Source organism: Sylvia atricapilla, chromosome 14, assembly GCF_009819655.1.
Source record: "Sylvia atricapilla isolate bSylAtr1 chromosome 14, bSylAtr1.pri, whole genome shotgun sequence".
Lineage (NCBI taxonomy): Eukaryota > Metazoa > Chordata > Aves > Passeriformes > Sylviidae > Sylvia > Sylvia atricapilla.
In genome coordinates, this window is record NC_089153.1 from 17,701,463 (window position 1) to 17,715,149 (window position 13,687).

Genomic DNA, 13,687 nt, shown 5'->3' on the forward strand with positions numbered 1-13,687 from the left:
AAATAATGAAAATTTTGCTTCCTCCTCCCAGAGAAGCAAAACAAATAGGGCAGAGGAAGGTGTGCAAGAACCATCCTAGGATGGGAATAACTGAATAGCAGTTGTAGACTATGCTGGGAAGGTTTTTCTTTTAATCCCAGTGAAATTTGGGCTAAGGGGTAATCATGTGTCATCACAGCATTATCTTAATCTAAGTCACTTGCCCTCCACGCTGGCACTTGTGCCTTTATATTAAGCAATCAAAGAAAAAGAGCCTGACATCCAGATCTGTATTTACAATTTAGCTGAAACACAGTTCATTATACACTTATCACTTTATAATTCACTTGAGTTAAAACTGTGTGTTCCAAAACCTGCAGCCAGTGACATAAGCTGGAATTCTGTGTGTCACTCTGCAATCTCAGAAATGTGAGGCACATGGGACAGATGTGGGAACCAGGCAGAGTCACAGCGTGATCCGGGTTGGAAAGGCCCTTAAAGATCTTGCAGTTCCTCCCACCTTCACTAGCCCAGGTTGATCCAATGAGATCCACCAGATCCCACAGGTGAGGAGCCAGGAGACACCACCACTGGGACCAGCACAAATGTGTGAGGAGAGGGGAGAGATGAGAGGCAGCAGCTCTGCTCACACTTGTCTCTGCTGCTGCAATCTCACTCCACAATGGAAAAACTGAAGCTTCCTCTCAATGACAAGGAGCCCATCCGCCCCCATGGGAGCTGCTGGCACTTTGGGAAACCTGATGGTGAGTGACACAGCTCAGGGGCAGAGATGGGAAACCACATCCTGGGAAACCACAGTCTGCACAAGGAGCTCCTCAGCTCCAGACAAGCCCTGAGCAGCCTCTTATATTATCTACCTCGGGATGATTATCCTTGACACCTTTGGATGCTTGGGGGAAGAGCTCGGTGAGTTAGCACACATTTTACATTCCCAAACCCAGCCAGAAAGCGTTACACCTGCTTTTGGAGCACTGTGTGCCTGGAAATAAAGGTTAAGCAACTTCCTTACGGTTCTTTCACGTACCAAGAGTGAGGAACAAATCAAAAGCACAATTCTTTGGTCCAAATTAGCTCAGCAAGACAACCCTTACCCCTGGTTGGCTAACTCAGAGCTACAGAAGTTAAGTTAGGCTTTTGATCCTGACCATAATAATTTAGGCCACCCCCCCACTTTTGCTTAAAAATAGACCATGAAGTTCTGGTAACATCTTAGGTGGGCTTTAAAAAAAGGAACAGTTGGCACAAGGGGTCAGCACAACTGACCAGACAAAGTACAAGTGGAAGGGGAGTAAATCATTAGCTCGAGCCAGGCCTTGAACCAGATCACTGCAGCAGATGTAGACTTAGCAATTCCCTCTTGTTCCAAAGTGAACTTTGGCCCTGTAATAACTGGCAGCTGATACAATGATAAGAGAATGAAGTCTATAAAAATGTAGCTGAGAGCCTGGGAAGTCCTGACTGGAGCTCTTTGTGCCTGCTCTGCCCACGGCTGCTCCAAGTGACAGCTCCCGCCGGGAAGATGCATTGGTGGAAAGTGATGGCAGCCCTTCTGCTCTGCTCACTGCTGCTCAGCCAGGTAAACTGAGAAAATACTGAAATAAACTATTTCAAGGGCTAATTCAAAGGACAGGCTGTCCATAAAAGCTGTTATGATTTGGATGGACAACTGGTAGGAGTTAAGAGGGGGCTTTTTAGAGGATCCAGCATCATAAAAATGTAGTTACTGCCTAGGGAACACCAGGCTACTCTAAGCCATAGCTCAGCCAGCAATTCTGCCTTCACTCCCAAGAAGATTCAAACCATCCCTAATTCTGGGAGCTATTTCTCTGGGGTTGGGCTGTAAGCAGTGCTTTACCCCAAGGGCACCGTGATCTGAAAACCAGAACGATTGCAAGCGCTTCACTCAAAAATGAAGACGGCTGACCTCAGCAGCAGCAGGAGGAAATGCTGTGGCTGCCACGTGTCCTGACGGTCACCCTGGTGTGTTTCAGAGCCACGGCGTGTCCCTGTCCCTGAGCCAGCCCCAGGCCCAGCCCCGCAGCCCCCGGCAGCGGCGCATGACACCCTTCTGGAGAGGGGTGTCCCTGAGACCCATCGGAGCCTCCTGCAGGGACAACAGCGAGTGCCTCACCATGCTCTGCAGGTAACCACCTCCCCGGGCTGGGATGCAGAGAACTTCCCACCTGGCCTCATCCAAACGGGATCCAGAGGTCACTTAGCGCATAAAAAAAGATACCAGGAATAGGGGATGAGGCAAGAGACTCAGACTCTTTAGTAAGCAGAGCAAACAGAGCAGAGTCCAGGTCTCCAGAGTGCCAGGCACAGTCCTTTCACTGTAACCCCAAATAACCTGGCTGGGCCAAGAGAACACAGGGCTCCACACAGCTTTTAGGCAACTTACCTTCCCGTTAACCCTTCCTTTTAAACCATGTACTGATAAAAAGCGAAAAAGCCTGCATTAATATCTTACCCTAAATTGATTACTTCAAGCTCATAGTTTAAAAAGCAACTAGGATATCAAAATTCTCATTAGGCATGAGCAAATTGTCCAACTGCACATAAATTGATTACTTAAAATTACTTAATGACCGAGAGGTGATTTTTGTATGGCACCTATTGTAGACATACACCAGCACTTGGAGACAGGATAGAAAATAGTCATTTTCTAGTATATGTAAATAGCAGTAATGGATAAGTATATCCTATTATTAATGAATATTCTATTATTAATGAATATCCTATTAATAACGAATATCCTATTATAAACAAGCTTCTTGTATATTATAAATTATTAGGATAAATAAGTAAATAGGACAGGGTGGTTATATGTAAATAGTAGTAATGGATAAGTATATCCTATTATTAATGAATATCCTATTAATAACGAATATCCTATTATAAATAAACTTCTTGTATATTATAAATTATTAGGATAAATAAGTAAATAGGACAGGGTTATATGTAAATAGCAGTAATGTAATGTAAATAAGTATATCCTATTATTAATGAATATCCTATTAATAACGAATATCCTATTATAAATAAGTTTACTGTATATTATAAATTATTAGGATAAATAAGTAAATAGGAGAGGGCTGCTATGCTATGTTTGGAATTCTGATGGAAAGCAAAGACCCAAAAATGAATCAAGACTGAATAACTGAGGGGAATTGAGCATGCCTGACCCCAGCCCTGCTGGCACAGAGGCACAAAGATGAACCTGGGCCCCCTGGCTGAGCCTGGCAGGGGCACTCCCAGCTCCCAGGGCCTCATGATATTTTATTTTTTTCCCCAGGAAAAATCGCTGCCTCCTCTCCACAGCCTCAGCATGAGCTGGCACCAAGCACAGCCTGCACTGTTACTGCTGACCATGCTCCACACACTTGGGATGTATTTATTGACTGCTCAGGAGCTGCACGGGCCTCGAGCAATCAGGGTATTTAATATTTCTGTCACACGTGCTGATAAAAGGACTTCAAAGAGCTCGAGAGCATCTCCTCCCACAGCCATGCCTCAGGAGGCCTCTGGCCAAGCTCAATAAAAGGGCTCTGCATCTCCTCCTCGTTTGTTTTTTTGTAATGTTTTCTATTATTTATTTGAAGGTGTGAATTAAAATATATATTCAGTAAAGCAGCTTGGTTTTTCCTTGTATCTTGAGCAAAGTGGATGGTGAACACGGAGGTGGGGTTTAATTCCAGCCAGATTTTGGACACTTATCCTTCCCCCTGGCAGGAGCATAAAGAGGATCAGGCCCCATCTCCTCCCAATCCAGCTCTTATCAGTCCTCAGATAAAGGCCTGTTGGAAAGAGGGAGCCAAACTGATACTACTGATAGCAATTCCAATATCCCAAATATATCCAGCGATAAGTGGAATGAGAACTATTTACTCCTAATTACTTCTAATCAAATTTACTTAAATACGTGTCCTAGACTGACTTTTGCCACTGACCTTATCTCCTGTCTTAAAATGAATTGATCAAAATGCTGTTTTGATGTGTTGGATGTCGAGTTGGAGGCTGAAAGACAAAAAGAAATAAAAAAAAAAATCAACAAAAGTCTGGACACACACACACTGGATGCTACTTTTGTTTCACAGAGCAGCAGGATCAAGGAAAGAAAATTCTGCCTAAAAATGCACTTCCAGGGAGGAGAAGGCCCCACAAAACAGATACAAGCACAGGGGGTTGGAAGTTTAATACAGAAAATCTATTTGATATTTATTAAACTTAGTTTCTCCAGTTACAGTTTTGCATTGTACAAAGCATTTTAATGACACAGTAGTTAAAAAGATCTTTACAAATTGAAATGTGATACCCTTTTCTCCAAATATTTTAATTGCCATAAATTTGTTTAAAAATACACATTAAACGCATGTTTCAGACACTAAACTTTCTATAATCTCAATACCACAAAATACATAGAATATACTATACAGATGTGGAAAAAATCTAGTTAGTATATAATACTTTGCTCACCATTAACAGCTTTATTACGTGAAATGCACATACTGACTTAGAAATCCTAATTTTGAGCCCCAAAGTACCCTTTGAAATTTCAAATGTATTGCAACAAATAAAATCACAGTTTGTTTCTTTTTTTTTTTTCCTCCGGTTTTGGTTGAAGACAGATGTCCAAATCTTTCGATAGAAAACAAAATGTAACACATGGACTTGTCATGTACAGAGCATAAAACAGAGACATCCCATTAGTTACTAATAGTACCTTTCTGTAGGATTAATCAGGGCTTCATTTATAAGTGACAGGTTAAAAGTTACCTCCCCTCCCCAGCCCTCCCCCAAAAGAAAAACCCCATTCTTCACCAAATAATAATTTCAAATAAGATAAAGGATTTTTAATAAATATATAAGCACTTTATCCTCCATATACAAAATTTTTTTTTTTAAAACAATTTAAAAGGGGGACCAGATACAAATGTCAGGAACTGTGCTTGGAAAGTCATGCCTGGTCCTTGGAGTAGAGTTTGGGATGTGGAATGCCAAGGCAGCGCCAGGAGCCGTGTCCCGGGACAGGGACAGAGCCTGGGGCCAGCAATGGGCCCACTGCCACGGGGAATTCAATTCCCAGGTGGAATTAAAGCAGGGCAAGAGCCCCCAGGCCCCTGAGCTGCCACAGCAGCTGGAATTGCTCCCAAGGGGATGCAGGGGCTGAGGAGAGCCCGGCCCGGGAGCGGCTCCGGGGGCAGCACAGCCCCAGGACACACCAGGATTCCCCAGGATTCCCACTGACACATCCTGCTGGGAAACCCCCTCCTGCACCACCTCTGCACCTGGGGGACTGCAGAGCAAAGCTCTGCCTCCTCTCTGTCCTTCAGGATGCCCAGCACTGACCTCGGGAACGGGTTTTCCAGAACACTGACACATCAGAGGGAGAAGCTTCAACCCTGACCCAAGGATTTGTCGTGAAGGTTAAGAATTTGGAAGTTGTTTACTCCCCAATGGGTAATTCAAACTTGACTTGCTCAGGCCCTCGTAGATCTGCCTCAATGGAAACACTGCAGTGACAGCAAAGATCTTTTCAGAAAATGACATTAAATACAGCAAAGGTAGTTTCTTTCTCTTTCCAGCAGTTTGCCTTTTGGCAAACTCCATAATTCTCTGCCTACGGCTTTATTTTACTTGCCCCAGGCAAGTGCTACATCATTCCCATAAATTCTGACTCTCTGTGTGTTGGGGCCATTCATAAATACATTTCAGGGCATTTTTTTGTTACCACAGCAATCAAGCCTCAGCAATCTAAAGGAATATACATTGCACTCCTGGATAATATGCAATATTTATCACCAATAAGATGGTGACTCAGCACTCAATAAATAATATATCAATATAGTCAGTTGCACCATAATCTAAAAACAAGTATAACATATACTTTGGACAGACTGAGTCATATATATATACATATATATTAAAAGACACATACAATACAAATTGCATACTGCCATCGAAGCCAAGGAGAGCCGTCCGTCTGCTCTGCTTTATGGCTGAGATTCAAATCAAAACAAAACTCTTGGGCTGGTTTACTCTGGTGTCCTGAAGATTTGTTTGGAATTATAAATAAATGGTTTGCACCTTTATCACCTGGAACCTGCAAGTCTGAGAGCAAAGTCAAACAGCACAGATAGCTGAGCAAGCCTAGTCTGATTGAGCCATTTTTTAAGATTCACCAACTGGGGCCATGATCAGCAAGGGAATTAAAATTACAGTTTCGATATGCATTGATACATATTCCCAGTCCAGGGAATCATTTGGGAAGCCAGGATTGGGGAGTCCCTCCTTAGTCACTCCTGTGACCTGCACTCCCCCTGTGGTGCTGGGAGCTGCCAAGGACAGGGACAGAGCCCTCCTACGTTGGCAGTGGGATGGAAGCCTAGGACGTATTTGCTTCTTCGTTTTTGGCTATAAAATCTGATCGAGTACAGAACTTTCCTCTTGGAAACAAGGGCCAATCCCAAATTCAGATTTGCTTTTGGAATTGAGAGGTCTGAACTGATCTGCTTGCACTGGCCCCAGCTGCACAAGGCATTTCCTATCCATCCCCAAGCCCCCTGCGGATCCCCCACACGGACACACCACCTGGGACAGCACTCCAGAGGCTCTGCCACCGTGGGGTCCACCCTTCAGCTGGGACACTTCCAACCAGCTCAGGTCCACATTTTGACATGATGCAAAAAAAAAAAAAAAAAAAAGGCCTTCTGCTTGTTTGAAGCCAATTTCTAAGATCCACTGCTCTAGGGATAAGCGATGCGTTTTCAAGAGGCCAATTTCGCGTGACACCAAAAGGTATTTGTGGGACTCTTCTAGTTAAGGAAAACAAAATTCCCCGAGATGACACCATTCCTGCTGACAGCAATGGTGACTGTGCACAAAGGAGCAAGCCAAGAACAGCCACGCTGGCTAGTGCAGCACTACACACAAACCCACCCACGAATGCAACTTCTACCAAGGGATTTCTCAGCGTCAGAGGTGTGCGAGGCACTTCAGAGGAGGAAAGGAAACACAGCTGACAGTGTCCCATGCCCACGGCGGGGAGTTTGAGGGTACAGAGTTCTGTCTCCAACAGCAAAGACTAACAGAAAGGTGACCTTGCACAGTGATTCCATAAAAAGGATGCTCCGACAGACCTGAAGAGTCGAGTCAGGGAGAGCCCCAGGCCTGTTCCCCGTTTATCAATCCGGACGTAGCAAAGCTTTTCTGGAAGTACAAAACACGCTGGGACGCAAAGGAAGCTCTACGAAGATGCAGCTACCTTGTAGTAGGTTACTAATTTGCAAAAACTTCTAAACTCTTTAAAGCCCATAGGACATACTGCAGTACTAAGGAGCGTAGAATTCTATTCCTTCTCTCGAGGTTGCCGTGATTTTGGCACTTAACTACACCTACACAAAAAATTTAGTGCAATAATTTTCCTGAACATGCACGTTCATATCTGGTACAGAATAAAAGGGTTCAATGGGAGAGAAAAACAAAGCAGCATTCCACAATCTCACTCCAAAGGATTCAGAGTTGGACTCTGGGGAAGGAGACCACCACGATGAGTCAGTTTGAGTGACAGACACCGGGACTTTGAAAAAGGAAATGGAATTTTACCCAAGTACTGCAGAAGACCACTGCATACAGTATACCTGGTCCTGCTGTAAAACATCTTGTAAACAGTTCATAAAATCTTCATCTAAAAGTAAGGCATAAGGCACACCAGACATGTTGGGGGGGCACTAAGCAATACTGAAAGCAGTAGCATTTGAAACCTTTAACTCAGACAAGCACCTCACGTGGAAAGGTACTTTGGTTTGCACTCGGAGAGGGGCCACCTGCAGCTCCAGCAGCCCTCTGTGGCAGCCAGCAGCGCCCTCGGGAGCGGACGTTACGTGACACGAACGGGACCTTCATTAGCACGGGGTAAAGCCAAGTTTGCCATCCATCCTGCACAGCACAGCGCTTCCTGCAGGAGCAGCTCTGCTCCCAGCCCACGGTGGCTGCTGCACTGCCAGCCTGTAGTGTCCATCACCCAGCAGACCCTAAGAGGACAACACGCACCTAGAGTTCTACTAAAGATTCCTGGTTTCTCAGTCAATGGAAAAGATGCAAATGACGGTTCTGGCAGGAAGTGAACTGCTCTTGGGGTTTGGAACCACAAAGTTCCCCGACTTCCTAACTGTCAAAAAAGTGACAAGCACGGAAACAAAAGGTATTTGAAATGAAGAGATGCAAAAAAAAAGCACGAGATTGTCCTTTTCCAAAGCCTTTTCTGTTTGCATCGCACCCACTGGACTGAAGGTCATTCCTACACCATTGCCTGGACGTTACATTAAATGCAAATTACTGTAATGTTTTGTGATTGTTATAGTGTTAATCCATGGCTTGAAGCTGCCTTGGAAACAATCCGAGGCAGATCCAGCTAAATATTTTTCCATATAAATTTCTTTATAATTCATTTAAATGAAGTATCTCAATACGTAGAAGAATATCTGGAACTTTTCTATTTAGTACAAATTCTGCAATAATAAATCTGTAGTTGTCATTTATTAGTCGACTCATAGACATTAGGCATGAGAAGTATGGTGTCCCTATTCGTTAGAACCTATCAACCCTAGTTCCTTTTACAGGCTCTACCACCACAAGACATTACAGAGTAACAAAGCTCACAAAGTACTTAAATAAAGTGTCTAGGTTTAAGTTCTAAGTACTCAAAGGGGAAATTTAGGGAAGAAGAAATAGCTAAAACCAGCCCCAAAACGGGGGCTTTTCAAAATTAAAATTAAAAAAAAAATTAAAATAAATAGGATTTAAACTGACTATTCATGTATTGTGACTGGAATCCCAATGATCCATCCACGACAGATCAACGAAACTACCATTTTTTTTCTTTTTTTTCCTTTTTTTTTTTTTTGAAACGTAGCAAATTTTCAAATATTTAAATAACTTAAACCGGGGAATACTGGAGAAGTCCACGAACCAGCTGATTTTGGGGGGGGTTTTAAAAAAAACAACACAAAAAAAAACCCCCCACAAATGAGGATGGGAGACGGTGGGAAAGCATTCCTTGCTCTTAGTGTCAACTAAGCAATGTGTTCTATGGCAGTCTTCCTTATTGACATGACACAGTGTTGTGGAGAGGATCAGAGGCAGCTGAAGGGTGGGCTGGGGGTCCTCACTTGGCGTCCAGGCGCAGCCAGTGCAGCCCCTGCCGCGTGTAACGCACCAGCTCCGTCATCATGCTCGTGTTAAACACCAGGGGCCCCATCACCTTGTCCAGTTCAGCAAAGAACTCTGATAAAACAGCACAAACAACACGTTAAAAGGAGGTGTTCTGGGTTGAGGCTGTCCCCTAGCCCATATCTTGGACTATACTGTTGTGTCTGGCAGCTGCCCCCTCCCTCTTTGGCGGGGCTTGCTGCTTTTGCTGCTGCTTCTCTCTCTCTTTGGCTCTGCTGCTCTCTTGGCCTGCTGCTTGATGCTTCTCTCTCTCTCTGCCTGCCCCTGCCGCTGGCTTTAGCCACTTCTGTTTGTTTTTTTTTTCTTTCCTTCTTTTTCTTTTCCCTTCTCCCCCGAAGATTTTGGACCGGCTCCAGACCTGACCTGAGAAGTTGGAGAATCTCTGGGCCTGCAGAAAGAAGCTCTGCACTCTCCTCCTCCACAGTAATTTGCCTTTCTTTCTTTGGTGTTGGGGAGTGTTCTTTTTTCATTTGTCAATAAACTGGTTTTTTCCACTTTTCCTCCAAGGAATTTTCCTTCCCAAACCCAGGGCTGGGGGGGAAGGGGTGGTGGAGGTTCGTTTTTAGGGGACTCCTTTTAGAGGTTCTCCCCTAATTTATTCCAAACCAGGACAGGAGGGCAGTTGGTAAAGCACATCCAAGCCCAGCTCCTGGCATGGATGGCTGGGGTGGACAGGAAGGGAATGAGGAGAGGTGGGGAAATGGGGGAAGTCAAGGAGAAAGGTCCTTCCTAATCCATTTCTCTGCTCTTCTGCACGAGACTGCTTAGAAACAACTAAACCATTGCCAGATTTCTTGGTTTTCCCTAAGAACTTACGTTTCATTAATCGAAAATAATTAAATTACTGCCAAATTTCCTTAGGAAGTCTTCACTAAAGGGAAATGCACCAAGTTCCTCTTCCTGCACTGAACATTTTACAGCAAACACAACAAAGATTCTTATGTCACAGCTCCCAACACCACCTCGACAACCACAACACCCAGCCTGGGATATCCCTGCCAACCCCAAGGTGCCACTTTCCCCCTGATTTTGCAGAGGTTCAGCACCCGGGGCACCATCAACAAAACCAAAGCTTTGGGAGTGTTCCAGCCCCTTCTGGAGGTTTCAACGCCCCTGAGGCAGCCCTTACCTTTCTGTTCTCTCGAGAGCTGTTCTGCTTGTTCCCAGATTTCAGTGGCATAGAGGAAGTTGGAGGTGACCTGGACGTAGCTGGCAGCCATCTGATGGATGCGCTGCGGGATCGTCACCGAGGACCCGCTCCCTGAAGGGTTGGCTGCCCCAGAGGAGTAATTTCCTGAATTCCCTGGAGACAGCTTTGGAGAGACTGGAGATGGCATCCCCACAGGTTTGCTGCTCGTCCAGACAGGAGGATGGAATTGGAAAGGCAGAAATGCAGCAGTTTTAGACATGTCATGCTCTGAGATGGCCCCTAAGATCCCTCTGCCCGCACTCGGGGTGTGGGATGGGAAAACACTCCCACTTTACACACCAAAAATCAGGATTTGCCCTATAACAAATGAGTCTCAAGCTGGGAAATGCTGAGGCTCACCCAACAATTATTTCTAGCTTACAAAACCTAATTACCAAGCCTCAACATCTCTTTATTCAATAAAGTCTTTAAATTCGTTGTTTAAATGACCTTTAAAGAGTAAGAACAAAAAATATTACAGCTACCTGGTAACTCCACTGCCAGCATATTGAATTCTATAACATTACTGCAGGTGACACAATGGCAATCTGAAGTGCCCTCCCCTCAAATTCATTGAATAATTTATCAAAGGTCCATTACTGGGTTTAAAAGAGCAGAAATAATTTCTAAACTATGGAACAGAGAATCCTGCAAGTGCTTGTAACCTCTGGCCTTGCAGCACTAATAAAGCTCCTGTTTGAGGGGAGAAACATTAAATTAAACACCAAAACTCCCTGGGATAAATGACCTGTGGGTCAGTGGCACACTGTCCCTTTTTTAGCCTGACAAACCCTGCAGAGCTGCAGCACTTCCCTCCACCACAATAATTACACAAAAAATGGATCAAAATCCACACCCTTCAAATAATCACCCCAAAAAGCTGCTCCCTGAGCCCCCCTGGCACACAGGGAAAGGAGAAAAGGTCCTGGAAGTTGAGAAACAGAGGAAAAGCTTTTACCACTCACCTTCCCATACCAGGTGACGGTGCTTGAGAATTATTGTAGCAATTCTGTGTGGGGGGAAAAAGACACATTTCACCTGATTTGTGTTTATACTTCCACTGGTTACATTTTATCTGGTTCTTTAATTGGTTCTTTTTAAGCAAGTTTTTTGTTTTATAGTTGTACTTTCAAGTAATGTTCTCAACAATATCCCAGTAAACTGAAACTTGGGGAAATATCCTTTTTTACTCATGGCTAAGACACAAGGGGTTATTTTAGCAAAACAAACAAGTATTAGAGTAGTCCATTGCCCCTTATGGGAACATTTTAGTTTTTTCAGCCCTTTAATAGGAAGAGTCTGTTATCGCTGGCATTGAACAATTAAAGATATCCCAAATCTGAAAGACTGGGGATGTGATGAGCCTGGTTCCTCTCAGCATTGAGAGATGGAAAATTAAGAATTTAAGAATCAGCTTCACAGAAATTTAGATAAATTCATGGGCAATTTACCTAAACCCAGGCAACATCCCACTGCAAACAACCTTCTCTTTGAAGCCTATTGTATTTATTATAGAACACATTAACAGAGTTGTCATGCCAGGACCAGCAGAGTTATGGTCATTAAAGCTCTGCCCAGCTTTAATACACCTTCAAGTCCAGTTCTAAACAGGTGTCCACATGCAGCAGTCTGAAAGTGGATTTGGGAACCTTAAGTGATGAAGAGCTTCCATACCACTAGGTTTTAATGCTGGAAGAAAATACAGATGCAATTACCTTCAGATGTTCAGTCAGGGTTTTTGAGTATTTCAATGCACTTTCCTTTTTCAGTTTGAAAAGCCTCAGGTACAGCAGAGCTTGGCACCGAAGGCTGCCCAAAGACAGGACAAATCAGTCACAATTAAAGTCAGCTTGATCTCAACTCAGTGAATTTCGAAAATCTAATAGCTGTGGTCTCGATGTTCTCTCTGCCAACTCAGCCCTCCAGTTGTAACTCAACCAGAAAATCCACAACCACCTAGAAATTCTGAAGGGGACTGAAGCAGGTCTGTGTGACTCAAGCTGGAACTGAAAGCCTCAGTGCTGCTGCTGGGTTTGGGAGACACCAGGCAGTGACCTGGACAAGGGACAAGTCTGTGCCAGGACACCCTGAGCCTTCCCTTTGCTCTCCCCTGAACCAAAGGTCCTCTACACCTTCAGCAGCCACTCCCTCAGCCTCAGGGCTCCTGCCAGTCCCCACAGCCAGTCCAAGTGTGATTTATCCCTGGCTCAGTGCTCAGGAGGCACCTTCTGCTGTCACTTTTCAGTGTTTCAAAGCCTTGGCCCTGCCTGGCAACATCCCCATTTACAGCAATCAGACAGAGGTTAATTTTTGTGCACAGCCAAGTGAAAGTTTCTTGTGTTTGGTTCAGAACACCCAAGGGCTCAGTGTAAAACAGCATTTTGTGGAGGTTACAGATAGGAAATGCATGAGGGCACTGCAGGAGCACACTCACCAAAGCACTGCCAGCCTTTTGTCTGCAGCCGTGGCATCTGGGGCCAAGTAATTCTTCAGTTTCATAGTGTATCTGCAGAGAAAGGCAGCACATCAGCCCCAAAACAACAACTGCTTTCATTCACCACTCACAAAACACTCACGTTCTCATGAATTTCCAGTTCCAGCTATCTCCACTGTTTTAGGAACAGCTCTCAGCCCCAGATAAAGCACTGACTCAGCAAGGAGCAGAATAATTCTGCTCCTTGTGGGTCACTCATTGTAGAAGGGCTCGAAGCCTCAGCAGAAACCACCTCACCCTTCCTGGAAATGCTTTAAACCCCAGAAACTGGAATGAACTGGTCACTTCTCCAGTGTTACTGGGAATGACAACAGCTCTCAAAAGCTGGGGGCAAAACCCCTGCACACCTCAAAGCTCTGACTCCCAGAGCTGCCCCCACCCCAGCAGGAGCTCTGCAAAGCTTACTTGATTAATTCCACAGTTTCTGAATACATAGGGAACGGGGACTTGGATTCCTGAGCATTTTTCTCCAATGCATTCCCACACTCGATGAAGGACACGACAGCATCCAGGTAGTACACAGCCTTCTCGAACCTGTCCGACTGCAGGGAGGGAAGAGCACAGAACTCAGCCCCACAAACCACACAGGGGCAGGGAATGCCAGCCCAGGAGGGCAGCAGAATGGCAAAGCCAAGCCCAGGATTGGGGCACACACTGGAGAGCCACTCACCAAAGCATCTGCATTATGTTTCAGCTTCTTCGCTTCCTGCAGGTAATGATCAGCTGAGTAAGTCCTGCAAGAGAGGACAGGGATTTTTAGGGACCCATTTTCA

General features: G+C 44.8%; 2 protein-coding genes across 3 annotated transcripts in view; one reads left to right on the forward strand and one right to left on the reverse strand.

Moving 5' to 3' along the window:
• AFF4 (ALF transcription elongation factor 4) overlaps positions 1-13,687 on the reverse strand; it is a 40,676-nt gene that overhangs the window by 555 nt on the left and 26,434 nt on the right. Inside the window, exons 16-23 of one of the 2 annotated variants that reach the window (XM_066329435.1) lie at positions 13,585-13,648; positions 13,320-13,456; positions 12,855-12,926; positions 12,136-12,229; positions 11,386-11,429; positions 10,361-10,581; positions 9,171-9,285; positions 3,951-4,017 (exon numbers count right to left, since the gene is read on the reverse strand). In XM_066329435.1, coding sequence (XP_066185532.1) covers positions 3,978-4,017; positions 9,171-9,285; positions 10,361-10,581; positions 11,386-11,429; positions 12,136-12,229; positions 12,855-12,926; positions 13,320-13,456; positions 13,585-13,648 — 787 coding nt within the window. In that variant the 3' untranslated portion in view covers positions 3,951-3,977. Of the gene's footprint in view, positions 1-3,950; positions 4,018-4,185; positions 9,286-10,360; positions 10,582-11,385; positions 11,430-12,135; positions 12,230-12,854; positions 12,927-13,319; positions 13,457-13,584; positions 13,649-13,687 lie in introns of those variants that run through there. The other variant, XM_066329436.1, reaches the window with a different exon arrangement.
• On the forward strand, positions 1,424-3,630 carry LEAP2 (liver enriched antimicrobial peptide 2). The gene is made up of 3 exons (XM_066329451.1): positions 1,424-1,576; positions 1,992-2,143; positions 3,296-3,630. The coding sequence occupies exons 1-3, from the start codon at positions 1,520-1,522 to the stop codon at positions 3,330-3,332; spliced, it is 246 nt and encodes an 81-aa protein (XP_066185548.1). The 5' UTR covers positions 1,424-1,519; the 3' UTR covers positions 3,333-3,630.